Raw genomic sequence first — 27183 nt, forward strand, 5'->3', positions numbered from 1 at the left:
TGATCTTAATTGAGTCAGGACCACGCCCGACATTCGACCATGTCCCCCCTTAACCTGGCTATGTTCCACCACTTTCTTAATGATTCCTTACGAAAAAAAGTGTACCATGATACAATTTCCCTCTCCCTTGATCAGGCATACCCAATCAAATTGGAAACGGTGGCACCCAAAATTCGATTGATCCCCCTGCAAGCTTTGCTGCATATAAATACCGGGCCGAGTTTCGTATTCTGTCAGAGCACAGCGAGTCCTTCACTCAAGAGCAAAATGGCATTCAAGGTAAGCTTCTTCCTTGAACGTCGTCGCTCGTACAACGAGTCGTCGAAGATTTAGGGCCTTTGGTATAACTTGACAAAGCATAAAACTTTGTTCAAACTTTAGATCATGTCAATTGGTTTAATCGTTTGCTGTGGATCTTGTGAAAGCTTCAAGCCGTTGGGCACAATATAAACAACAAAATATAAATTTTCTACGGGGAAGAAACTAGAGATCATTTTAATTAGTTTAGTACTTTAGTATGATCTGACCACTTCCTTTCTTGGAACAGATTTCTTTTTGTTTGTGAAGCATTTTACTATCGTCAATAACTTCGACTAGACAGGAAACATAATTATTATTTTTCATCATGTGATATCTATACGTAATAATAAAATAATCTTCCTGCAGTTCGTAGTACTCGCAGCCTTCCTGGCAGTAGCCAGTGCCGGTGGCCCAGCCGCTTATGACATCGCAGCGTCGTCTGGTGACCACAGCAGCATCGGTTTCAGCCAGGAGTCTACCCAGAAAGGTTTTGCCGGTCAGAACGTGATTTCTTCTTATTCGAAATCCGACGACTCCGCTCATTCCTTCGTCCGCGTGAGCAGCCACAGCGTCAGCAACGATGGTCTTCTCAACTACGAAATCAGCCATGCTCCTATCGTGAAAGCGGCCTACACTGCCCCAGCCTACCTCACGCCGACCGCCGCACCCCTCATTGCCAAGACATACGCTGCCCCGTACAGCTACAGTGCTCCCTTGGTCACCAAGGCCTATGCCGCCCCATACAGCTACGCAGCCTCAGCTCCTCTGATCGCTAAGACTACAGTTGCTGCACCAGCTCCTCTTCTGGCCAAGACCTACGCCGCTCCAGTCGCTGCTGCTCCTCTTCTCGCTAAATCCTACGCCACTCCTCTGTCCTACGCTGCGCCAACTGCTCATCTGTCCTACGCAGCACCAACCGCTCATCTGTCCTACGCAGCACCAACCGCTCAGCTGTCCTACGCTGCACCAGGTGCTCCTCTCCTCGCCAAAAGCTACGGATACGCTGCCCATGCTCCAGTCATTGCCAAGAGTGCCCTGATCGCGCCAGCCCATGGATACACCGCCTCCATCGCGTCAGCACCTCTTCTAACTAAGACATATGCCGCCACTCCTCTCGCCCACGCATACGCTCCACAGGCTCAATTGATCTCCAAGGCCTACGGATACGAAGCGGCTGCCCCCGTCGTGCACACGACGGTATTCAACGGTCTCGGTACCAGCTACGCCTGGTAAACCTTTGTGATCCTATACGTTAAGCCTTTCGGTTTCTTCTGAAGAGTTTGGATCTTGGATTTCTTCAGTCTTCTGAACGAAATTTTGAATATTTGACGATTCTAAGAAGTACATATCTTTTCTTCAGTGAAGTTCAATTGCGTTATGATTATGACGGTGAATTTTATTGAAGAGGAAGTATCGATGATCAGGATGATTTATCAGGAACGAAAGACTTAACAGAACCGGATTCAGACTTGTAGATAAATATTTTAACAATTCCGCGCTATCAGGACAGTAGAATATGATTATATAAATATAAAGAACCCAAGTAGATGTATGAATGTTGCGTATAAGTAGGTATAGGTGATATTAATTTTATTTATATTATACACACCAGCTACCTTTATGAAACACATTTTCGATTCCGAAGGATTTTTCACACATTCAAATAAATGAGAAATAAATTTTCAATTTTCCAATAATACCGTTAATTTATTTTATCCCTACCCAACGAAGTAAAAGTGACTGCGCAATAATAATTCTGGTCTGATGTTTCTCTAATTTATTTATAAAAGCTATCGAACAGATATCGTTCCCATTTGTTTTTCATTATTCCAATTAAAATAACAAATCATCCGCAGCGATATTAATTTACGCTTCCGTAATAAACAGAACGCTATAATTTTAATTGAATGATAAATCTCTGATTTATTTTTATTCAAACGTGAACTATAATTCGCTGTGTTCGTTAAATAAAACGTAATAGATTTTTTTGTTTGTTTCAGCAAATGGAACAGTTGAATCAAGAGCTGAATAATAAATTGTAAAATCCTGCTTGTTTAGTGGCCATTCTCTATAGAGAATGATAACAAAAGGCCACGAAACAACAATGGAAGTAGAACGTGTTTAAACATCATTATGTACCATGAAAAGACTTTCCCTATCACGTACTAACTGTAAAATATCTCCGTTCTAAAGTCAACAGAAAAATAATTAGCATACAATGGATGATCGCTTGACAATCGGATTGTACGAAATCGAGGGAAAATTTTATAAAATTCTACTTTTGTGAAGTAATCGATTTCTGGTACATCTATTTCTGGAAACAGTCGAAAGTCCATTTTTTAATGTATTACACATAATTCTATTGAATAGAAGGAATGGCTTTCATGTTTAAGTTCTATTTATTATGTTTTAATACAAAAAGTATTGTATATATTGTTATATCACATTTTAATAGGCTTCATCAGTGCAATATTTCCGATTCCTTTCGAATTAAACGCGCCACTACTATTACTATTCTACTTTACACTAAAAATTTCTTCCTAGGGACAATTAAACTAGGTACAATTAAACTAGGGACAATTATCAAGAGTACAACCTGGTGAATCCACATTGCTAAGTATACGCATATAGTATGCGAACTTGAATTAGAAATCTGATTATTTTTCAAGAACATGTAATAGTGTAAGATCAGAAAAATGAAAATTAGAAAAGTAAAACTCAGAAAAAAATATCGTATGAATATAAATCGTAAACGATTGCGAAATAAACAGTCCAAGTTACCGACAATAACATGGTAAATATAACCAAAATTATCATCGTGTTTTATTATGGATATACATAAGTAATGACACAAAATTTTATTTTTCACAGTCCTCAAATAAAAGAATCATGGGAGGCAGTAAAATCTACGCGAACTAATTTAAACCAAATGGGATTAGCATATGAACCAAATGATGCTCTGAAGATACCAAATTCAAAGAAAGAGCAAGTTGAAAAAGTTTTAAAACAGAAAGATGACAATGTTGATGAGAAATTACAAACTGAAGAGGAAAATGTTGAAATTACACCTATAAAGGTACATGTGGCACAACAACTCGAGGCAGAGGCAAAGGCACCGAGAAAAAGGAAGTTTATGCTACCAAATGGTCAGGTGTATTTTCTTACTTACTTAATGGATAAGTATGGAGAAAATTACAAGGTAATGTCTTTTCTACAGCAATATTTTTCATATTGATAAATTGTTTCTTATTATTAAATGAATCATCTAGGCTATGGCACTAGATAAGAAAAATTATTATCAATACACATGGAAGCAAATACGTGCTAAAATTAAAGTATTCAAAGGCATCCCTGAACAATACAATAAATATCTTGAAAACAAAAATAAAAGTTCCATTAATTAATTTCTTATACTGTTAAGAACAAATATATTCCATTTTTGATACAAATTTCTATATAAAGTATTGCAGTATAAAATGAATATATTAATTAATGCTTTTATTTAGGTAAGTACAAAAACAGATAAGGCAAAACAATACTTATTGTATAAAACCACTGATTTCTTTTATATCATATATATATATTATGTGTAATACTATACATTATGAATGAATAAAATAGATTTATGTTCCTAAATACAGTCTCTAAATCTTTATTTTGTATATCAATTACAAAAATTAATGTAGTGTCTATTTTATATATTTAAAATATAAAAAACATAAGAAAAACATTTGTTGTGATCTAATGAAGGAAATAAATAATTTATTAAATAAATATATATGTATGTTGGAAAAAAGCAGTATAAAAAGTATTGTAAAATTAAATGATTGCAAACATATTGTACTGAGAAAGCCTTATAAATTGTGCACATTTATTCATATCTTTCTTTTAAAACTCGAATTATTCTTTCTTAATAAGGTTCATTCTGGACAAACTGTAGTCACTTTAATTCAGTGAAAAATTGTACAGGATATGCTGAACTAGCCATACTGTTGTTTCCTTCTTTTTTTTTTCTTAACCTTCTATTTCTTCTTGTTTTCTTGTATAAAGTATTTTCTAACAGAACAAAGGAGCAGATACACTATCTTTTGCCATATAGAATATTTTTTTCCTAACAGAATCCATAGATGTATGATACCAAGTATACTCAGTTGTTTCTGGTGGCATTTCAGGAAGAGGTCTTGTTTGGCATCCAATTATTTCTACTTTGTGTTTATGTGGAGAAATACTTAATAAATCTAAAGCTTTCTTAACTTCCTCTGGTTTCAAAGCATTAGGACAATCCTAATATTCATACGCAAACATGTTAGACACAGTGGAAACTTTTTGAATAAGTATAATCAAAAATATTTACCTGCTTGTTAGCAATTACTAAAATTGGTATATCATCCATTCTTGCATCACTTAATAACTGTTTCAAAATAGAAGCTGCGGAAGATAATTTGTTTACATCAGAAGCATCTACTACAAATAGTAACAGATCTGTGTCTTGTAAGAAAGCAGTCCAATATTTTCTAGTGGGATCTGAACCTCCAACTAGCAATAAAACATTGAATAATTATACATTTAATAATGTGATCATATTGTACGCAAACCTAGAATAATGAGTTTTACATACTATCCCAAACATTGTAAAATAGGACCCCATTTTTTATTTTATATACAGTAGAACCTTCCGTTGGTTTTGGAGGGACAGTATAAGAAGTTTCATCGCCGTTTGCAACACATATTTGGTTAATAATCGATGTTTTTCCAGCTCCGTCTAAACCTAATAGGAGTACTCGTTTTTCATGAGTATCGTCAATCTATAAAAGTAAAGCAATGAAGATTGTTACCGAGGTTTAAACTCAACGAGTAAAAGTATGAACGAAATGAAATTTCTAAATTGATTTGAAACAAAAACGGAACTCTAACCTTAGACACCTCATCAAAACCTTCGTCTATTGCCAGAAGTTCTCGCTTTCTCCAGTATCGGTATGCGATGTACGTACCGATACACGTACAGCTGATCCAAAAGATCTTTTGACCGTTTCGAAATACATTTCCTATCATTATTTTTGAGTATTGTTTTGTTTAGAGTGAAAGATTGAAAAGTAGAGCCGACTTTCACGGTTTGGATTCCGCGTGCTAGCACGTTGTCTCACGGGTTATCACTTCACCGCATGACATGTATCTCACATCGTTCAAAGGAGATGCGTGTAATTGTAAGATTTGTAACATACATTTATAATATTATTCGCATTTGCGTGAATTATAACGGTACGCAATAAAAATCTTTCAAAAGCGCCAACTCTTTCCCCATTTATTAATTTGGTACTACTGATAAGATAAAAAAGTTTGGGAATAGAACCACTTTTCCCGTAATGATCTGTACTTTACATTTCGCACTCATGTGAACAATAATCGTACATGTCATAAAGTATAATTTAAAGCAGATATCGTTACAAACTATTTTTATTAATTATGCGTGAAATAAACAATTATATGTAAATTTAACTGTGTTCTATTGTATGCCGTAATCTTACCGATCAATCCAATCACACGTTTTTGACAGTTCTGTCGCTAGCGGACGATTTACTTAGATTGCAGCTAGTACACGATAAATTTTAGATATTTTGATACGATACTGTTGAATTTCGTGACTGGGAACGTTTATAGATTTATTTTTGTTTGACGAGCGTTGTAAAGTTATGAAGAACGTGGAATGGTTAAGTCAGTATATAGGTTAAAAATGAATATTTTAAAGTGATTCTATTTTTTGGAGGTAATAAAAAATGGATAACGTTGCGACAGCAGAGTGTTTGACTCTTGATTTTGGTCCTTTTGAAACTGTTCATCGCTGGCAACGTATGCCAGAATGTGACGAATTCGTTGGTGCCAGGTAATTTCAATTAATTTAGTTTACCTCTTGAATTATATGTTATTTTCTATTTTTATATTTTAAGCTTTTCTTCTCTACAATATGCAACCAACAATTTTGTTACAGCATTTCAATTCCAATAATTGTGCATCAGTGTTTCAGTTATATCCAGCATTTTCCAGTCTCTTTATTTACTTTCTAACTTTGTCTAAAGGAGTTTATTTGTAACTGTTAAATGAATATTGTAAATAAATGATAATACATAATTTGTAAAGTTTTTAATTATTACCAATACAATTCTTCTATAAATTAAGTTGCTATAGTGGTTAAATGTAATTTATTATTAATTAAATTTGTTTTGTTTTTGTTTCTTTACTTTCTTTAATTAAATGTCATATTAGAAAAAGTTTTGTAAATACATTACTTCAGAAGTTCACTGTATTGTATTATACACAGGCGTAGCAAACATACTGTTGTAGCATACAAAGATGCAATCTATGTTTTTGGTGGTGATAATGGTAAAAGAATGTTGAATGATTTATTGAGATTTGATGTAAAAGAAAAGTCCTGGGGACGTGCATTCGCAACAGGAGTACCTCCTGCTCCAAGATATCATCATTCTGCAGTTGTGCATGACTCGTCTATGTTTGTATTTGGTGGTTACACTGGTGACATACATTCCAATTCGAATCTCACAAATAAGAATGACCTATTTGAGTATCGATTCCAAACTGGTCAATGGACAGAATGGAAATTTATTGGGAGGTATGTTTCACTTACTTATTTAGTTTACTTCTACTTTCTAATGTTTTTTTTTTAGATTATCTATTGTATACTTATATGAAATACAAATTTTGCATTTCTTTCTAGAACTCCTGTAGCTAGATCTGCACATGGAGCTGCTGTATATAATAATAAATTATGGATATTTGCTGGTTATGATGGTAATGCAAGATTAAACGATATGTGGACAATATCATTATTAGTAAGTTATTAATACACTGTATCTAAAACAGAGTGGCAAGTTATTAATTATATTTTTATTATTTTTAGCCAGGAGAACCAAGAGTGTGGGAAGAGGTTCTTCAGTTTGGTGATTGCCCACCAACGTGTTGTAACTTTCCTGTTGCAGTGGCACGCGAATCCATGTTTGTATTCAGTGGCCAGAGTGGAGCTAAGATCACAAATAGTCTCTTTCAATTCCACTTTCAAGAAAGGCGGTAGGTTTATAGCTCTGTGTTTCGAAGTTATATTGTATTCAACGGAATATGTCCTAGATGGACGCGAATTTCAACGGAGCATATACTTCGTGGTGCACCACCTCCGCCAGCGCGACGATATGGTCACACCATGGTTAGTTTTGATAGACATCTTTACGTGTTTGGCGGTGCAGCTGATTCTACGTTACCCAACGATCTTCACTGTTATGATCTCGATACGCAAACATGGAATATTATTTTGCCATCTGCTGATAGTCAGGTTCCTTCTGGTCGACTGTTTCACGCAGCAGCGGTAATTGGAGAAGCAATGTTCATTTTCGGTGGAACAGTCGACAATAATGTCCGATCTGGGGAAACGTACCGATTCCAATTTTCGTCTTATCCAAAATGTACCTTACATGATGATTTCGGAAGGTTGTTGAACGGGTGCCTTTTCTGTGATGTAGAATTTATAGTAGGAGATACAGAAACCAAAATACCTGCTCACATAGCTATGGTAGCGGCTCGTTCACAATTTCTTAGGACGCGCATTAGGCAAGCTCGAGAGAAACGAGATAAACATTTAGAGGAAGTTTTTGGAACCGCAGATGTACCGATCAAAGATATGCCATTATTAGAAGTAAGTAAATTTAGTAAAGTATTATTGATTTGATATCCATTATTGAGAACCAACAATGTGTTATATTACTATTATGTTATAGGTAAGATTGAAAGATGCTGTCCCAGAGGCATTTGAGATGGTTCTTAACTATATTTATACCGATCGTATCGATCCAACAAAAAGAAGCGAAGATGGGTCGAGCAATCGTGTCGAAGACCCATTAAGCAATCGAATTGTGCTTCTTATGATGGATGTCTATCGTTTAGCTCTGCAATTTAATATGAAACGATTGGAGCAGTTGTGTGTTCAATATTTGAAAGCCACTATAAGTCACGCTAACGTTTTAGAAGCATTGCATAATGCCGCTCACTTAAAATTATATTTTATAAAGGAGTTTTGCTTGAGTTTCATTGTAAAAGAAATCAATTACAATCAAATTGTAATGAGCAAGAAATTTGAGACTTTGGATCAACCTTTGATGGTAGAAATTATTAGGAAAAGACAAATGCCTCAAAGTAGTGTATTTCCTAAGCACTACGATCTTAGTACAGGTAAGGTTTTCCAAAATTTCTTATGAAATAATCATTTTATCTTTTTTTGCTTAAATTTATTTGCTACTTCAGGGACGACTTTGGAACAGGACATGGAGGCATTTCTTAAAAGTGTGGGCAGAGAATTCTGTGATATAACGCTTATGTTACATGGCGTGCCGATTCCAGCCCATAAGGCCATTCTCGCGGCGCGTTGTACCTATTTTGAGGGGATGTTTCGCTCTTTTATGCCTGAAAATAATATAGTAAACGTAAGATGTCGATTTTTACACATTTGTTTATTTATGCTTATTAAATATAATTTAATAAAACATACGTTTTTACAACAGATACAAATCGGTGAAATGATTCCATCTTCCGAGTCATTCGACTCCTTATTAAGGTATATTTATTACGCGGACGTTTCAATGCCGCCTGAAGACTCTTTATATTTATTTACCGCGCCAGTTTTTTATGGTTTTACAAATAATCGATTGCAAGCGTTTTGCAAACAGAATCTTGAGATGAATGTCACTTTTGAGAACGTCATACAGATCTTGGAAGCTGCGGATAGGATGCAAGCTGTTGACATGAAGAAATACGCATTGAATCTTATTGTGCATCACTTTACGAAGGTATATGTTACGATATTATATTTATTTTATAAAATAATAGGTCTTTTTTATTGCAAATGCCATCTTATTTCGTTACAGGTCGCAAGGTTACCAAGGTTAAAGCAATTAAGTCGTGAACTTTTATTGGATATCTTAGAAGCATTGGCTGATGAACGCAGCGAGGCACGAACATGTCAGGACATGGCGAATGATTGCTGACGGATGTCGAGCTCGCACTGCCGTCCTCGTAGTTGGGACTTGCTTTCGCCCTCGAGCTTTCAAGTAAGTGTGCAATACAGCATTCTAACAACATTCAACATCTTTTATCTCCTGGGTTATGGGTACATGGTAGACGAGTGTCTGAAAAATCTGAAACATCGTGCGCGTATGTAAATAGATGAACAAAATGCGAAACAGCTAAGTCGGTATTAGATATTGTGATGTTTAGAGTATTTAATTTATTTGTATATAAAATATGATTTGTTGGAAATCTCTTGTAAAGAAATAAATAAAAAAATACTCGTTGGATCGCTTAAAATCACCAGTGTAACATTTACTTTATTCGACGTATATAAGAAATTATTAATAAAAAGAAAAACTAAGAAAATATTTCGTTAAGGTGTCAACTTGTTAATATTACCCTTAAGGATTAATTTAAGAATTTGGTATTAGGTTTAGAAATAAGGATTTTAATCGGGTATTAAATGACGACACAAGTGGTTAATAAATTATGTACTATATTTTGACATTGATCGTGAATGATGATAGCACATACACGCACAATCAATACTCTTTTTTTTATAGTAAATTTAACACCTTAAGCTTAATACAAGCTGCGCAAATTTTGGGAAGGAGAGGATTGAAAGAAATCTTACGTAAAGGAGCTCGTATAAAATCATTGCTCTTGTTTTCTCTCTACATATTGTTGTCTCTAGTTAGGTAACGTTCGCCGACAGCCCGACACTTCAGTTCAGTCTCTTGAACAAAATATTGCGAAATAGAGTTTGTACTTAAAGTAAACGTGTCACCCGCTCTCGTTTCGTGCCTCTCGTAATTCTGTCCACGTTCATAAGTCGTGTGTCGATCGAAGCTTATACGAGAGAGTAACGCAATTGTTCATTCTTTTTTCTTCTTCTTTCGTTTTCTCTACGTAAAGTGTGATTTTTCTCTACGTGTGTAGCCTCTTTCTTTCTAAATGTTCGTACCTGTTTTTTTTTTTTTTTTTTTTTAATATCATTAACTCACAAAACTCGAACTTGTTTAGTTTAAAATTGTTGCTCTAAAGGCATCTTACTCCAACTATTATAGTCATCTAAACTTAAATCACGATAAATAGTTGTAATATTAATTACACTAGGTAGGCCATTTTTTGTTCGTCGCTTAGAATTCTAAATGAACTAGGGTAATATTGAAACATGTTTTGTCTCAAACCTCCACGACAAGTTCATTACAAAATGAGATCTAAAAGTTACACAGCTAGAATCAAATCAGTTACAATGATACGGTCGTGGTACAAACTTCACGTTGATTTCGAATGGCCCCAATCTGGAAGAACATACATGTATAATATAATGTAGAATCAAATATTTTACATTTCTTATTTTACAAAATCAACTGTATGAAGTAGAACATGCTACACTCACCGATTGTAAAATTGCTCGGTTCATATTATAGGCACAGGGAGTACGAAACGTTCACTTATTCAAGTTGAATCCATTCTCAATTGTTTGAACCATTTTCTGGTTCTGCATGAAAGTGTGTGCAGCACTTGCATACAGATAACAGAAAGGAACATCTTGTTTCTAAACACGACATATCACGTACACCCTCATCAAATGCAGATGGTCCGTAGCAATTTATCTTTTCGGCAGGTTACTCCTGTATCCCAGTTCTAGTCATTTCTAAAAAAAGAAGATATATGCATCTCCAAACTCTTCATTTTGTAAAGGGAGTCATTCAAGATCAATAGATAATACAGGACGTTCTATGATCTTCTTTTTAAGTTGAACATTTGGGACATTTTTCTGCTCAATATGAAATCAAAGGAAAAGGAAGAAAAGCACGTCATGGGTGTCTCTATATTGATTTTTAAGAAGCTCTGTTTTGTCATTAACGAAGCACTAGCTGATATGTGTAGTTCGTGTCGTTTGAATATTTAGGAGACGTATAAAATGTTTCAAGAGATTTCACTACTAAGAACAAGCTGACTTAATCATTTTATACTTATAAAACGCCTCGCAACCGGACTTCTTTCTCTGACAATATACATACACGTAAAAAAAAAAAAAAGAAGAAAAAAATATTAAAAGATACCAATACTGTTATCAAATTAGTGCCAAAGGAGAAGAAATCGTAATTTTAGATGAAACAATGAACCTTTTCCTCCGCAATGCTGCTGGTCGATGGCATCCTGTGCGAAGGTTCCAGTCTTCTTCGTCTTTCCTCAATGGCTTCTGTGTCTAGATTCATCGTAGGCTGAACCGTCTGTGTCACAGACGAGCTTATGTGTCTCGTTTTAACGAGAGGTGGGTTTCGTGATTGAGGAATCGCGAACGCTCTTCTAAGCGCCCCTCTCGGGGGCGACGGTGGTGGATACGAGATACCTAATAGTATGTTTCCAATTAACACCCTAACTTATTCGGCTTATTTTATTTTTATATCGTGCTAATGTCAAGCAATGGAAATTTCATCATTCGTGATTATTTCATGACAGTAGGATTGGGAGAAGCCTTAAAGAGGAACAGGACGAATTATTTCTAAGAATTGGATCAGTGCAGTAGGAAGAAATAAATTAGGCCGACATTGTTTGATCCCTCAATTTTAAATGTTCTATATTCTCCTATTCTAAGTTTCTGTCAAGCATGCACAGTGCTACGTTCGCTGGTGGTTTTCTGGTCACAGCAGATATCTAAGGGGTAAGAAGGGAGGAAAAAGATATACTCCCGCGTGGGTAATTGCTACCTCGGTGCCCTGGTGAAAGCAAAGTGTCCTTGCTCTTTGTTATTTGGGGTACAATAAGAAGCGAGTTTGGTGGTGTCGGAGACACGGTCGAAGTTTGTGGCGAAGTGGCTAGGGTCAAATTTGGCAGCGATTGGCCCAAGCTAGAGTACGCTGGCACTTGGACACTCAACGTGTTAGGCGTCGGCGACTTACTCAGCGGATATCGTCTATTATCAAATTTGTTAAGACTAAAATAACGGTCAAACATTGGTCAAATTGCATTTAAGACACTTGTGTTATTTGCGAACATTCTGTGTCGTTCTTGGTATATTCACCTTATTTGTAAAGGTCTGTGGTTGTGCCCAGAACTTTCACCTCCTTCTTCCGACGATACGCTCGAGGCTCGCGGTGGTTCACTTGTTTCCACGCTGACATTTCTGCTCGCATTGTAGCTAGGCAGGAAGCTGCTACTTCCCGGTGAAACGCCTTCCATCTCTATGCTTCCACTGGAAGGTGTTTCATGACTATTAGGGCTCGCAGAGCTTTTATATCCCGACCTATTACTTCACCCGAATCTGTTAATCAGGCTAGAACTTGTACCTGTGACTGTGGGCAAGGCTGCTCACTCTCGACGCTCTGCTACTTCCTCGAGGCGTTTTCGGTATACCCTCGCATTCTTCTGGCTCGAATTCAACGTCACCAAGGAAGGTGCTCGGTTGTCTACTGACTGTGCCCAAATTCATCGTGTTGCCAAGTGGTGGCACTTTCATTAGCGCGAATTGTTGCTGAGCTTTTCTTATGGATTCCATCCAAGACTAAAAAGTAGGACACGTATAATAATTCTCAGTTACAACTTTGAGAAGAAAGTTTCGATGTTCGAATGTCGTGGCTGAGGAAGCATACCTTGGCTAATTTTGATTCTCCGGCGCTGAGAACCAGAGCAGCTGATGCCGCCCCATACTCGTTCAGATAAACCAAGCCTAAGCTACTTGGTTCCTTCAGCTCGTGTATTCGGATGCGATCGATGACGTACGGTTGTCTTATAATCTTCAAACCGCCCCCGACGGTGCCAGTCAGCCCACTGGACGAGGTTTTCTTAGTCGACGGTTTGCAGATCAATAGCATGTCTGTTAGTAACAGCACATGTACTTCCATCTAAAAAAAAAAAAAAAAAAAAAAAAAAGAAAGTGCAAAGATTCCAATTATTATTCAATTTTAATACCAGGTATGTAAATATGAAACCTGAATTTTTGTATAGAAAATACACGTTTATTGTATGAAAATGATTAAAAATATTTTATTCGAAGTATTGCCCATCGCTAGCTATACATTTTTCCCACCTGTCTGGCAATTGGTGGATGCCACACCAAAAAAAACTGTCGCTCTTTTGAGGCAAACCAGTCATCGAGCCATTTTCGTACATTTTCGTAAGAAGTGAAGTGCTGGTCAGAAAGTGCGTGTCCCATCGATGCAAATAAATAGTAATCGGACGGAGCCAAGTCTGGTGAGTAAGCCGCGTGCGAAAGTATTTCCCAACTGAACGCTTCAATCGTTTCCTTGACCGGTTTTGCTGTATGTGATAGTGCATTATCATGAAGCAAAATTACTTTGTGTTGCCTTTTTTGATATTCTGGTCGTTTTTCACGCAAAGCTTGATTCAAATGGATCATTTGTTGTCGGTAGCGCTCAGTATTAACGGTTTCGCCAAGTTTTAACAGCTCATAATAGATCATACCCTTCTGATCCCACCAAATACAGAGCATTGTCTTCCGTCCATAGCGATTTGGTCTTGTAGTCGATGTCGGTGGTTCGCCTGGAGCTACCCATGATCTTTTACGCTTAGGATTCTCAAAATATATCCACTTTTCATCGCGGGTCACAATTCGGTGGAGAAATGACTTCTTTTTGTATCTGGCGAGCAGCATTTCGCAAGTGGTTTTTCGGTTTTCCTGCTGTCTTTCATTCGGTTCATGTGGAACCCATTTTCCCACCTTCTGGATCTTTCCCATGGCCTTCGAACGTATGGAGACGGCTTCTCGTGTCACGTTTAATTGATCAGCGAGTTGTTGTTGCGTTTGAGCGTCATCCTCATCCAACAATGCTTGCAATTCTCTGTTTTGAAACTTTTTCGGTGGTCTTCCACGTTCTTCGTTCCTCGCGTCAAAATTGCCACTTCTGAATTTTTTAAACCACTCAAAGCACTGTGATTTATCAAGAGCATGCTCACCGTAAGCTTCGACAAGCATTCGATGCGATTCTGCAGCAGTTTTCTTCAAATGGTAACAGAAAATCAATGCTGTCCGCAAATCGTAGTTTCCAGGCACAAAATTCGACATGTTCAACGCTATTACAAACTATGCTGTTGTATGAAACTTGTATTGTTCCGAGTCGAATATGTTTGTGAGATGTCAACAAAGACTTTTGGCATCAATGACGCAGTTTAGTGATAACTACATTATCAGCTAGGGCCATATATAGGCAAATTCCGGCTTCATACTTACAGACCTATTTTCTACATTTTTGGAATTTGTATGATCAATCATTTACCTTACTACTAGCGGCATCTCTCAACTTCAGGTCTCCTTCACGAAGAAGTACTCTTAGGCTGTCTTTCGGACAACCCGGCATTGGAACGGTGGTAATGTCAAAAGTGCTGTGAATTTTAATTAGTTTCTCTAATTCTTCGTCTCTAGATTCGACCACGTCATAATTCTCTATTCGAGACGCGGCACTGGCTAACCGCGCTGTTTCCTCGTTCCTTTTCAAGGCTGCGTTCACTGATGCCACGAAGTCGTCTACAGATTTGATCTGTAACATTTAAAATTATTTGTAGCAATGGTATAACAATATTAAGGAAGTACTGTGACATTTCTCTTACCATATGCGTCAATTCTGCTCGTTGTTCCTCGTTCTCCGTGTTCTTGTGAACGGCTTTCAAAAGGAGAGAGTATTTCGTCAGCCTCTGCATAGGTTTCACTAGTATGTCAAGCAGTTTCAGCCGATTGCAGTCCTTTTGAGTTTCACACCACTAATAAACACAGAAATAAAATAAATCAGAAAATAAAATATTCTCTTATTATACTTCTCCAAGCTGTCTTCTTTCAACAATGAGTTTCTAAGACTCTTACCACGAGATAGACCGTGAATAGCTGATTATCATTCAAACGGTCTCTACAGTATTGTTGACATTTGCTCTGCTCCGCGCAGTATCTGGTGTAAGGTGCGAACGTTTGCTCGAATGTTTCGAAACCTTGCAGAAGGTGGCCAGGATCAAGCGGTTGTCCAGTGGTCCTCGATGTATTTACCATCACTAGAACATACTCAGTCCAGAAGTAGCGATTCGCTGCGTAGATCTCAGGGATGTTGCTGAAGAGCTTTGTCCTGTCGACCTCGTTCAGGATATTCGAGGTCTGCAGGCTACAGAGGCACGCCATAAAGAGCTATAAATTGATTGAAACAATAAAGATTTGATATCTTTGTACAGAGTTCGTGTAAAAATATTTTATTAGAATACTTACGTCTGTCACAACCTTTAGAGTCTTTATGTAAGCTACCTCTGTTTGAGCTAGCTCCCATAAAGCAGTTTGTTGTTGCTGTTGCTTCTCCGATAGTTGATCCGAGTTTTGAACGATATCTCGCCAATCGTGTTCTAGATTGTACAAGACTGCGACAAAATTCATTTCCAATGTTTAGTGTTAATGTATAATTCCTAATGCATATTCGTTAATTAAACTATGTCGTGTCTATTGTGTATCTTTTCAGCCTGGAACATTTCAAGACTACGAACCGATGACAACGCCCGCACAAAATCGAAATTGTACGTCCACGAACGGCACATGAGCTTATCCAACGTGACTGTAAAGTACTTTTACTGGATCGTACACATCGTTTACATTGTATAAAAGAAGAATCGTCGACTAGTGATATAAATATGTATATTGAATGTTTCGCAGTGAAAGATAATTTATTGGGTACAAATAATAAATAAGTTTGTTGTACAGAACGTGTTGGTGTTACTCCTTTCCCTTACTATTCGTCGTATCGTGTTACTTTAATCGTAACGATCCACGAATATATCTAGTTCTAATCCGATATATTAACGAAGAAATTTCTCACCATCTTCGTTAAAATTGAGCTCGTGAGAAAGTTCGGTAAGTTTCGGCACGCCATGTTTGTTATAATCGTCCAGCTGAGCGGTGAGTAGATCGAGTTTCGTGCCTTTGGTATTGGTGAAGAAGCCACTCCATCGCTGTTTGCTGGTCTTGGGCCCCGCAGCCCCAGCGGAGCTCCGACCAGACGTAAGCGTGGTGTTGCTACCGATCTCGGAGTCGACGCTCGAGTCTTCCGTCGAGACGCTGAAGAAACGACCGCTGCGACACCGACAACTCTACAAAACAGACGTCCAATAATTTGTCTTTAACAGTACGACAAGAATAATATTAAGAATATCGCATGAAACCGTAATTCGAAGCTGTTCGAAGGTGTCCGATGACTTAACGAACTCGCGGTCGAAGAAAGTAGTTGTCGCTAGCAATGGTCAGACATCCAAGTTACTCTCCAATTTGGAGTGAACCTTCGAGATACGTGCGGTTTTCCTCGCCTAGTTTCTAATATTGCAAGAACATCTGTTGCATGGGAAACACAGATACGATCTCTGGCTAAGCGGCGAAATTACAACAATCGCTTTATACAACGATAATAAAGTTGAAGAAGTAATAAAGACGCGTTGCGAAGACAGAGAGCCGTTCGAATTATGTTAACGCGATGGGATGAATCGGTTCTGATCATTAGACTGCAGCTGTTTGTAGAAATTTCTATCTCTGTGAACACAAGCAAAGAAATAGAATCAAAGCAGAGATTTATTTCACTCGTTAATCGATAATTACTATACTTTGGATATTTTACGTATTAGATTGTGTTGAAGTGATCGCCACTTCTAAGAAAACTCTACATCTGGTCTTCAGTTTTCTCAAGCACTGAAGCCATCGACAGCGCATAGACAAAAGAATGCGTCGAGGACAAACATGGTAACATTGCTAGCGTGCGGATCTGGACCAGCTCACATTGTATTCCACACTTTGTACTTTAATATTCACAATATATATATACTTACAATACCTTACAATTTATCCACGCGTTTCTTTGTATCCACCTACATCAAATAACCTTAACAGATTGACTAATAAGTTCATTTATCCCATCTCTCTATAAATTTGTATCTTTCAAATCAAAAAACTCGGATCCATGTATCTTTACATTTTTTTCAATAGTTTTTTTAATATACTTTGAAATGTATACAGTATATAGACGAACGAACTTATCATTTGACGATAATACATATTTTTGCATTTCACAAATTTCTATAAATACATAAACATCGCCAATGTACTGGCCAGGCCGAGCAATGTAAGGGATAATCAACCATTGTTGGGTGTCTATTTCCAGTTTGCTAACAACCATGGTAACACGATAGACAAACAGAGAACACACGATGTCACTGTACCGAAAATTGACGAGGGAATCGCGTTCCAGCTACGTGGACTCATTAGAATCTGGGATGCCAGCGTAATAAGAGAATCAGTATCAATCGTCGACCTTCACGGACATTGTTCGTGACGTTCGGGTTCGCTTCGTAATTTGTCTTCTGCTCAGCGGGTCAAGGTTCAAGAAATCCCCCGATGTCATCGTATTGTCCGCGATTATTAAAGCCACGTAGTCGGTGGCTATATGGTCGATCGAAGATTAGGAGAAAGTACGGCAATGTGTGTCAGCTTTTGCCCCGGCGCACAATGAGGCATCGGCTTCGAGCCAATATTAAACACCTTGGGAAATGTGCTTCTGGGGAAATTACAGATCCGAGCACCTGACAAACGATTCGTTTGAGGGCATCCGCGCTAATTAAAAAAATCTGAGCCGATCGAAAAGGAAGGAGTCGGAGGTGGGCGTCGAACGAACAGGAGGGTGGCTCGGGAGGAATGAGAACGCAAAGTGAGGAGAGAGCAAAAGGTTGTTCTCAGCGATCGACTCTTCAGCCGCTATTGGGATGCAGGAGGCGTTCAAGGTTCCATTAAAGGAATTAAATGGTATTTCTTTCGGATGTTACGAGGGCAATCTTACCCCGCTTGCTTTTCTCAGGGAGACGCTCTGGTTACTCCTCTGGCTCGATGACCTCGAGTTCGATTTGTCGTTGTCCTTAACTGGAACAGAAAACGAACAATCGTGTTTGAATGCACTTCGAAAACTAAAGTTCTCCGTGAGATATACAACATCGTAGTCAGATTCTTTCTACAGCCATTTGGCATTTACTTGCATCTCGATCGATTCGACGAGGGGAGAAAAGAAAGATCGAAGGAAACGACGATTACTCTCGGAACTTTATCCATGTAGCTGCGAACTATTCGAAGAGATTTTTTTAGCCGATTTAACGATAGAAAAGTTGCTGACAAAAAGCGTGTACACGTAGCAGTGAACGTTAAGATCGATATCCTTGATTGATAAATACGCCTGGAATTCCAGGAATTACATTTTATGACGACAAAGTTTATTTTAGTTGAAACAGACAGCATGTTATCGATGTTCGTGACAATCTCGCATGGCGGTCTGACCAGTGACGGACGTTTCCCACTCGCGTTTAAGCGTTCGACTGTATCTGATCGTGCGTTTTTTTCCCCCTCTCGTTAGCGTGTATTTGTGCGTGAGGCAGGGAATGTTTCGACGTAACGCGCAGAAGAGTAACTATTAAGCCTGATATTCATCGAAAGCCAGTAAATAATTGCGTGAACGTTTGTTTACGCATTAAAACCGTTTGCGTCAGCCACGCGACGTTTCTTTCGGGGGTTGTAAAAGCTCAAGGACGCGCCGTTCCAGCCCCTAAATTTGTCACACGTGGAATTCTAAAAATATCGTCGATACCTATCGTTACAGACCAGACGATAAAAGAAAGCAGAAACTTTCAAGTTCTTCCCTTTTCGTACATTTTAGATAACGAAACGAAAGACTTTCGTTAGAAATAATGCTTAAAAAGCTGCTTATCTACAACTACGCAGTTGCTCCGATGAAAAGTGGAAATATGGTTGGACGAGGATCGTCCGAGAACAGAATTTGATTTTAACAAGGTATTTCACCGGCGGTTTTCGCTAAGAGCCGTAACGTTATAGCGTTGCTACGCGAGCCGTCCATCCGCGTTTCTTCAAAACGCCAGAAACTACAAGGAAAATAACGATTTTGAGGTTTTCTTCCTTCGAACAACCTTCAGCGTAAAGTCATTCCAACCGTGTTTCCTCCAACTTTCCTCCCAGGTTACGAGTTCATTTTATGTTTCTACCTTTTTCCCAGTTCTACTCCATTCTTAGAATAGCATAGAGTGAAATACTTCGAGTATTTCCTCCAATTGAATTAAACCACGTTGAACAACGTTAATACGATACCACGGATCGCGATAGAAATTCCCATTGAATTTCCCCAACGATGACTGTATCGTTGCAAGGGATTAGGTTATGGGTAGCGTTATGCGTAGCTCCCATTATAGCTACCGGTCACAATTAATCAAGTTAAACGTGCATTATTGCTTCGTAACCAGGTATCCGTTCATCTTCTTCGTATTTAATATCATCCCTCCGAGTAGAAGTAAATAAGTCGGAGATTTTTTCCTTATTAAGCTGCAAAGGAACTGCTCGTATAGTGTTACATAGCTGTACGTTAGCTTTTACTTTTGAGCTTCTTATATTGTAAATTTATAATAATATTTCTGAAGTTACACGAAACTTTAAACGAAATTTGCAGAAATCTCAAGTTTAGATATTACATACTTCAAGAAAACGGAATATGCGAGAACACGCTGCAGTATCAGCTACATAAAGTAAAGTTCTTGTGTTTAACGATCGAGGTATAGTACGTGTTTTCTTAAATTCTTTATTAGATCGACTCTGTGGGTGTTAAACAAGAACATCGCCAGATTGTACGTGTATCATCTAAATCTTGATTTTCGGTAGTTACAACTACATTTTCCGTATCATCAAAAAATCTTTCCGCATCTTTTATCCGCGTTGCAATGAATTACAAGTTGGAACTCGTTCGTGTTTTGAAAAGGAGGTGAAGTCCGTCGAGTGGCTTCGCGTTCTTGCGAATTCCTTTTAATATATGCGCCTTCAAGGGTATCGGTCAAATTAATGAACGCGAATTATAGCCTTGTATACCCTTTCACGATACTATTTATAGCTTTCAGGACTTTAATCCATGATTCGTCGCGTGATACGCGCCCATAGGAATCTACCATCGAGTTTTCCTTCTTTCCTTTTTTTGTTTAATCGTTATTCTATATGTCGCTGGTGGAATACCGTGTTTTATCCGGAGCGGTGATAAAAATCGAGGGCATTTTCGAAATCGATTGCACGCGTCGGAAGGGTGGAAAAAGCTCGATATAAATAATTCCTGTCAACGATTCGAACATTCTCACCCTCCCCCCTTCACGTGCGACATCCTCTTTTATAATCGCGCAACTGGAAACAGAAATGTCGATTAAAGTGGCCGAATTGCAAAGGTAAACGCTTTTAGTTTTTATCTGTGGGATTTACAAATTTGTTTAAATTTTCTGCCAGTTTTTCTTTCTTCTAAAGCGTTGCATTTTTCGTTGTCGAGTAAAAATACAAATATACGCAGCTTTGGCAAATATTTGATTCGCAAAGTTTTGCGGCCTTTCGTTTCGTTAACCACGCGAAACCTATCAACAAGGATTACCGTTAATGATACCGAAATACATTCGGACAAATAAAATTCGATGTACAGTTGCTGACGAAAGTATTCCAATATTTACTACGGAAGACTTTCATGAAGATGTTATTTTGCGTGATTTCGTAAAATTTCATTAGCGCTGCAACGAGAGACGATTATCGAGATTATAATGGTAAAATATCGAATAAATCTGAAAATGTATTGCAGAATATTTATCGCAAATGTATTTCCATAAATAGTTACCTGAAACGTATAATTGCCAAAGATTGTTTCGTGAAATGGTTGAGATTTATTAACGCGATAAATAATTGATTCAAATACTCTGGTAATTTGTATCACATCTGTGCTTGCAGTAAATATCCTCTAATTTCTACATACATTTCGAAATTCTTTCAAGCTTTACCAACACAACCGTGGCAGCCAAGTCTCGTTACAACGATACAACGAAACTTCGAACTACGTATAACGCGAACGATATCAAGAAATGTTTCTATATAAGTTGGAATATTTTCAGGAATATTTCAAACAGTTTTATTCCGAGTTCTAAGTAGAATGATTCGATTATTCTCAGACAGAACGTATCCGAGGTTCGATCAAAGTTTTTCTCCGAAACGATCTGTTTATCGTCAGCTGTGCAGCTTTATCACTCGTGTACACGCTCCACCACTATCGCCCATGCGTATATACCTTTTTATGACCCTTTTTTATCGATGAAAAGATGGAGCATCTCACGAACACACTTTATCCCTTTCGCCCCTAGTATCGAGTTCAATTTCCTTTTCCCGTTGCGTTGATCACGCGGCTGTACACGGACCAGCAAATTCCACACTCGTAACGGAGATGACGCAATTACGATCGCGTGTTTATATCGATGACGGGACGGTCAGGTTCGTTCGGACCGTTTAACTTATCAAATTCGCGGCAAAGATTCGTCGCGTGCACGGTCGTACATCAATTAGAACCGGTTCCAATCTCGTGCATACTGTCATGATCCTATCTGCTAACAGTTCTGCATGAATTATTACGCGATTCGTACGGCCACTCCTCGTTACATTTAACTCGCGAAGGTTGCGGCACAACGCCGATCGCATCCGAGAAAGCAACTGTTTCTAGGGCTAACGAGCGAACTTTCGCGATAACGAGCAACTTTCGTCCCTACGTTCGATGTTTCTTTTAATAGCGCCGCTGTGTTTCGAGTATAATAAATATAGCGTTATCTGCGTTTCCGGGATATCGGTTGCGAAATTTTCGGCGAGTGAGAGGTCGCGTGGACGGCCAGCGATAGAGAACCGAAGCGAATGTTTATGTTACATCGTTGGTAAGAAAGGGGACTGTTATGTGGCGATTTCACTGAACGTTGAGTGTGCGAGGTCTTTAAAATTAATACTTATTACTCTTAAGAAGATTAGTGAAACTAAATGGAACTTTATCGTTGAAATTTTGCATTAGGTAATATGTATCTGATAAAGTGTTCTGTTCGCTCGATTTGGCTGGCTTCCATTTTATTTTCGAAAGATATTTTCCATCTGAATTCTATGCGATGGCTAGTTTGCCTCAGGAACCAAACTGATCAATGATCCATTTTTCATTAGTTTCTCAATTTTATCGCCTAAGTACATGATCAATATTCCATCGCCAAGGAACAAATAAGTTACTTCCCTAAGTTGGTCCATCGCAAGAACATTTCATAAATAGCAGTAAATTCCATGGTAAATTCAAAAGACGGTATTTGTAAGGTCATCGTCTTCCTGTAGCTTTCAATTTATGGGGCTGATCAATGTGGTTTCCTTCAGAACGGTTCGTTTAACGAAAAAACATTTGTCTGCGGTCGTTCACATATTTACCCGTTATCCGCAAGTGTTTCCCTCCAAGACTGGAAGTATCCGTGGTGAGAATCGGTAATGGCTGCGAGAAGCCATCGAGGACCTCGACCCGCGACACGTCGACTCCGCGTCTCTCGCATGCAGCGTTCAGCACATCCCTGTAATAAACGTTTCATATAGCTTCGTTCCATAATCCCATTTTACACAGCGAACGATCGAACGTTCTGCTCGAAAGCAAGTAGAACAACAACAATGAGCCACCACGCCTCCGCGTAATGGCCTCTCGACAAATCCCTGGTGCAAAAGTAAGTAGCGTGTTTGGATCGTTCGCGATACATCGCGCTATAACGCGTCCATAAAGGGCAAGCAACTTTCATAAGATTATATTGGAAGCTCCACAAGAGATTACAGCGCTATTACGTATTTAACGGCGATTATTAAGCAATGCCACGAGCTGACTCTTCAAAGGGCTCGCTCGGGCGTGGCCTCGTCTCGAGATATCCGCTAAATACGTGTGGCTTTCATTTCCTTCTGAAATTCTCTCGAATTATCGCTACTAGTCGCCATTCACGACTACGTAAATTAGTCGATGTTTCATTTGTTCGTTATACGCTCGTGGTACTTTCATCGCCTCTCCATTCTTCTCTTTGATGCGATAATTACTCGACCGCTCGCCGACAGAGCAAAAGTAGGCCGCGGCGATTCGAAGTGAATTTGGAAATTACACAGAGTAGATTTAAGGATAAATTTTCCATGAAAAACATAAAAAATGTGTAGTGGTTTACCATAGAAAACTACTTCATGTCCATATCGTACGTGTTATATAAAACATGTTGAGATTTCGTTAGTACTACAACGAGACACGACCGTCATCATTATGTCGATCAAATTTGAAATCAATCTGAAAACGTATATAGAGATTACAAGATATTCATTGGCGATGTATATATTTAGTAAGAAATTAGTATACACCATAAACATGCATTTTAAACACATAATAAATACGAAATATGGTGCCTCTGAATATTCAGGTCAATTAAAATCAATATAAATAATTGCCTGTTACGATACGCTCGAGATCTCTGTGTATACATACTCGTACTAAATAGCTTGTAATTTCTATATATATTTTCATATTGCTTGTAAACTTTTCCAATATAATTACGATAGTCGAGTCTCGGATCGCGCTAATGAAATTTCAAAGCGTTTCATAATATTGTATATTGATACTGTAAAGAATATTAATAGAATATCACGGAGGATATTGTTTATCGAATAGTTTAACAAATTATCGAGGTTTGATAAATGCAACGAACTTACGCCAAGTATGTGCCTTTCACAGCTGGCAGAAGTTCGTCTCGGTCTAGGCCGCTCGAATCATCGGACAGCTCGAAGCTAACGCTGAAGAACTCGCTGCTGGATACCTGAAAAATTGATTTCCAAGTTTTGACAGGTTGCTGCAATTATTTGGGCAAACTTGACGTTATAACGACGTTGGCACCAGCGCCCGACTGTTGAACCGAGAGTTCGGCATCGAGTGTCCAACTTTGAATTACAGTGCGCGATTCGAAGCGAAGCTCGAGAATACTGCAGAGCTTGGTGGCAAATTTGGCGGCAACACTCCAAAGAACTTGGGAAACTCTTTGACCTATGTAAGCTCGTGATTGCTTCTTCAGCCGAATGTTTCGAAAATTTGCATACCTTGTATGAAAGGGTAGACTTTCGATTTATTACGGAGTTTCACCTCGGAAATTCGCCGTGTCGGCGCGCGGAATTTTAGCGTAGATTAATTTTCAGCTAATGCATGGCGAAAGGGTGTTCGCAGTTCGATGTATGACAGACAGAACTCGCTGTTCGGAAAATTTGGTATTTTTAGTGACATTGACAAGCGACTGATAAGCAACGAACTTTATCGTCCATTGATACTTCGGCTTATAAATTATTGCAAACACGAGCCTTTCAGAAGCTAAAACAATCAACTGCAGCTTCTGACACTTTCTCAATTTCCATAGAGAAACGTTCTTCCATCGCGGCAGTGATAATGTAATGAAAATTGTAACCCTTTGATCGAATTGCGCTGATCTTGAAAGTGTCGAATTACTCATGGGTGGTAATGTATGCCTAGCGAAAATGCTGAGTGCCCATCCGAACTGGAAAGCCTCTCTATGTTGGCTGACGATGACAGGCAATAAAATACGAAAAGGCTTTCATTTATGAACCCGTTGGCTTGTACATGGGAAATGAGTCGCGCTCATTTGCCACGACCGTTTCCCTGTCACTTAGTTTTACAATCGCCCGTTTTATTGCCGCTCGTATTTTTCCCATTGCCGTTTAACCGATACATTCTGTCTTTCTTTTCTTTTCCCTCGTCGAGTTTCGTATCATGCCGCGGATGGTTTTACCAGTGTACGTTCGTACGATAGTTCTCCACTACTTTCAAAGACGCCGGACCTTTCGTAACACATGTACGCCGTTTATTCTTCATGGCGTATAATTTTTATACGTCCGCCTTTTATGAATTTCGTATTGCACGAATGACGTGTTACGAATGGATCTTTGCTCGTAAAATCTTTCGCAATGTCCTGGTGAAAAACTATTTGCAGAGAAGAATCGTGCAAATTAATCGCTCCGTATCAGTTGCTCTTATTAGTTAACTTTAAAGTAACAAGTTTAATAGTTGAAGATTTATTAATAATAAATTTAAACGAAGTACAGATCGTTTACGATTAAAAGATGCGATTGAGTTACAGCTAAGGGGATCTAAAATCGGATATAAAAATCTTACGCCAGATGGGCATAATAAGCTGTTTGAATCTAGAATCAGCAGAAACTTCCATCTTTGACTTTCCTATTTTTTCTTCTCTACGCTTCTTTAGCCTCTTTTCTCTTCTTTTTTCTCTCCATTTTTCCAATCCTTTCTCCGACACTTTTTTCTTTTCTTTTCTTCTTCTTTATATTTCCTCGTTCTGAACTGTCGCTTCCACGTTCCTTTTCTCTTCGTCTTTTCCGCTTCTCGTTATCTTTTATTTCTCCATCTCTCTCAATTATTTCTTGTCCCATCCGTTTCTCTCTTCTCTCTTCTCACAACTGTAACAACCGTACAACAGATGTCGCTGGATTTTGGTTACTGTTCCATGTCTAAATTGCATTAAACGATCTTAATGTTTCTCGGCTGTTTAATTAATGTTCCGGGGGTGGGCAGCCATGCCTTGGAAATATCCCCATCTTCCAGTGGAATGTAATAAATATGAGCCGACAAGTAGAATGGGGCCGCAAGTGGCTGGTCAAGTAGAATAGCGCGCGTGTGGTCGAACAAACAGGACAAGCCCACATAAAGTCAATTTGTAAACGACGCTATTGTTTTTATTGGCGTAGCTCGTTCTGAAAACGATGCAAAACAGCCGGGAAGCTCGTGTAAGTAAAAAACATTCATTTGAAACAGTGCTCGTTTCGAGTTATACCGAGTTTTCTTCAATTTCCAACCGAATCTCTAATTACACGAGTTCTCTGAAATTTTTTGAGCATTTTTCAACGAGGAATTCCATCAAACTGTAATCGCATATATTTCTCTCTGTCGAAACTATTCGTATAAAGGAGAAAAAGCTGGTTCAGTTAGGAACATTCTCACGAACACAGCGCTGAAGATATGAAATATATCAAATATCGCAATATTAGGTTGCAATATACGAAACGTATGCATTTACCGAAATATGAATACCGCCTCTTAAATTTTCTCCTATTTTATCGATCCTTTTAAAAAAGAAAAAGAAGAATTCAATTATGAATTAAGGTTTTAAGTTAGGAAGAGCATCTTCATTCTTTTTCTCTTTGAATATTTTTTCCACTTTTACATTTTTTTTTTTTTATCAATTTCGTTAAATTCCACTGATCGATATTCCAACAGGGGATTTCAACAGTCATTGATCGTTAAGAACCAACAAACTTCTTAGACACGTGTATATCGTTGGAAAATTCTACGAGCACCATGTCTTTAGTCTCTAAGACTTACATCTGGTGAATCGATAATGGCGAACAGACAACGTACCTGCGGTCCGTTTGCATGTAATCGATTCGACCCTGAGCCAGCGAACGTTTCGCCAATCCCACGGGGGCAAATGTCCCGTAATTCTATCAACGGTCATAAAAATAAATACGCGTCCGTGATAAGTCTACAAACGCGATCGTTATGTTCAATCAGTTTCTTTCAAAAATTCCTATTGGATAACGGTGATTCCATGGACGGGGGCGATGATGCGATGGCATTCGTGGAACGATAATGGAGCTAATCGTAGGAAATTGTCCATCGATGGAGTTCGACTGACTGTTTCATTGTCTGAAATCGATCATCCTTTTTTGCCACTCCCTTCTTGTTCCACTTCGAGCATCTTTCCTCACCCCGATAGGTACTTTCTTACGTTCCAACATATTGGCTTGCCATTTTTTACCATGTTGCCAACAGAAGTATCGAGATTACGGTCCATTATGGCCACCGAGAATGTGCATTAATATCTATCCATCTCTGTAGCTCGTATTTGATTTTCCTTCTTCCACAGATATTTGTTATT

At 38.3% G+C, this 27183-nt stretch overlaps 5 protein-coding genes across 18 annotated transcripts in view; 3 read left to right on the forward strand and 2 right to left on the reverse strand.

Annotated features, from left to right (window-relative positions):
- Positions 1 to 143: 143 nt before the first annotated feature.
- LOC139993529 (uncharacterized) lies at positions 144 to 1997 on the forward strand. The gene is made up of 2 exons (XM_072015343.1): positions 144 to 279; positions 667 to 1997. Exons 1-2 carry the CDS (start codon positions 268 to 270, stop codon positions 1531 to 1533), a joined length of 879 nt encoding a protein of 292 aa, XP_071871444.1. The 5' UTR covers positions 144 to 267; the 3' UTR covers positions 1534 to 1997.
- Positions 1998 to 2895: 898 nt separating this feature from the next.
- On the forward strand, positions 2896 to 3936 carry LOC139993535 (nucleolar protein 16). The gene is made up of 3 exons (XM_072015352.1): positions 2896 to 3094; positions 3172 to 3499; positions 3570 to 3936. The coding sequence occupies exons 1-3, from the start codon at positions 2997 to 2999 to the stop codon at positions 3702 to 3704; spliced, it is 561 nt and encodes a 186-aa protein (XP_071871453.1). The 5' UTR covers positions 2896 to 2996; the 3' UTR covers positions 3705 to 3936.
- A 202-nt stretch (positions 3937 to 4138) lies between these two features.
- On the reverse strand, positions 4139 to 5352 carry LOC139993533 (uncharacterized). Its single transcript, XM_072015350.1, has 4 exons — positions 5215 to 5352; positions 4919 to 5105; positions 4655 to 4836; positions 4139 to 4584 (listed from the first exon to the last, which is right to left on the reverse strand). Exons 1-4 carry the CDS (start codon positions 5350 to 5352, stop codon positions 4357 to 4359), a joined length of 735 nt encoding a protein of 244 aa, XP_071871451.1. The 3' UTR covers positions 4139 to 4356.
- Positions 5353 to 6039: 687 nt separating this feature from the next.
- Positions 6040 to 15993, forward strand: Lztr1 (Leucine zipper like transcription regulator 1). Its single transcript, XM_072015342.1, has 10 exons — positions 6040 to 6181; positions 6617 to 6925; positions 7031 to 7145; positions 7214 to 7380; positions 7438 to 7999; positions 8082 to 8532; positions 8605 to 8783; positions 8862 to 9146; positions 9225 to 9407; positions 15828 to 15993. The coding sequence occupies exons 1-9, from the start codon at positions 6075 to 6077 to the stop codon at positions 9342 to 9344; spliced, it is 2295 nt and encodes a 764-aa protein (XP_071871443.1). The 5' UTR covers positions 6040 to 6074; the 3' UTR covers positions 9345 to 9407; positions 15828 to 15993.
- LOC139993521 (pleckstrin homology domain-containing family G member 5) overlaps positions 9846 to 27183 on the reverse strand; it is an 85284-nt gene continuing 67946 nt past the window's right edge. For 8 of the 14 annotated variants that reach the window (XM_072015317.1, XM_072015321.1, XM_072015322.1 and 5 more), the window contains 15 exons: positions 23939 to 24042; positions 22640 to 22776; positions 18183 to 18262; positions 16182 to 16452; positions 15584 to 15729; positions 15194 to 15505; positions 14944 to 15093; positions 14613 to 14873; positions 12969 to 13220; positions 12666 to 12880; positions 12401 to 12589; positions 12087 to 12313; positions 11502 to 11728; positions 10769 to 11026; positions 9846 to 10670 (listed from right to left, as the gene is read on the reverse strand). In XM_072015317.1, the coding sequence (XP_071871418.1) occupies positions 11021 to 11026; positions 11502 to 11728; positions 12087 to 12313; positions 12401 to 12589; positions 12666 to 12880; positions 12969 to 13220; positions 14613 to 14873; positions 14944 to 15093; positions 15194 to 15505; positions 15584 to 15729; positions 16182 to 16452; positions 18183 to 18262; positions 22640 to 22776; positions 23939 to 24042 (2577 nt within the window). In that variant the 3' untranslated portion in view covers positions 9846 to 10670; positions 10769 to 11020. Of the gene's footprint in view, positions 10671 to 10768; positions 11027 to 11501; positions 11729 to 12086; positions 12314 to 12400; positions 12590 to 12665; positions 12881 to 12968; positions 13221 to 14612; positions 14874 to 14943; positions 15094 to 15193; positions 15506 to 15583; positions 15730 to 16181; positions 16453 to 18182; positions 18263 to 22639; positions 22777 to 23938; positions 24043 to 27183 lie in introns of those variants that run through there. The other 6 variants (XM_072015326.1, XM_072015330.1, XM_072015324.1 and 3 more) reach the window with 5 other exon arrangements.

This window comes from Bombus fervidus, chromosome 13 (assembly GCF_041682495.2).
Source record: "Bombus fervidus isolate BK054 chromosome 13, iyBomFerv1, whole genome shotgun sequence".
In the NCBI taxonomy this organism is placed as follows: domain Eukaryota; kingdom Metazoa; phylum Arthropoda; class Insecta; order Hymenoptera; family Apidae; genus Bombus; species Bombus fervidus.

What these genes read in the sequence shown, in the direction of transcription:
- LOC139993535 (XM_072015352.1), top strand. Translation starts at nt 2,997, where the DNA reads ATGAAAATTAGAAAAGTAAAACTCAGAAAAAAATATCGTATGAATATA. An exon ending in AAGTTACCGACAATAACATG is followed by an intron (nt 3,095 to 3,171) that starts GTAAATATAACC and finishes TATTTTTCACAG; the next exon opens with TCCTCAAATAAAAGAATCAT. An exon ending in AGTATGGAGAAAATTACAAG is followed by an intron (nt 3,500 to 3,569) that starts GTAATGTCTTTT and finishes TGAATCATCTAG; the next exon opens with GCTATGGCACTAGATAAGAA.
- LOC139993533 (XM_072015350.1), bottom strand. Translation starts at nt 5,352, where the DNA reads ATGATAGGAAATGTATTTCGAAACGGTCAAAAGATCTTTTGGATCAGC. An exon ending in ATTTTACAATGTTTGGGATA is followed by an intron (nt 4,837 to 4,918) that starts GTATGTAAAACT and finishes TTTTATTGCTAG; the next exon opens with TTGGAGGTTCAGATCCCACT. An exon ending in TAGTAATTGCTAACAAGCAG is followed by an intron (nt 4,585 to 4,654) that starts GTAAATATTTTT and finishes TATGAATATTAG; the next exon opens with GATTGTCCTAATGCTTTGAA.
- Lztr1 (XM_072015342.1), top strand. Translation starts at nt 6,075, where the DNA reads ATGGATAACGTTGCGACAGCAGAGTGTTTGACTCTTGATTTTGGTCCT. An exon ending in CTGAAAATAATATAGTAAAC is followed by an intron (nt 8,784 to 8,861) that starts GTAAGATGTCGA and finishes TTTTTACAACAG; the next exon opens with ATACAAATCGGTGAAATGAT. An exon ending in TTGTGCATCACTTTACGAAG is followed by an intron (nt 9,147 to 9,224) that starts GTATATGTTACG and finishes ATTTCGTTACAG; the next exon opens with GTCGCAAGGTTACCAAGGTT.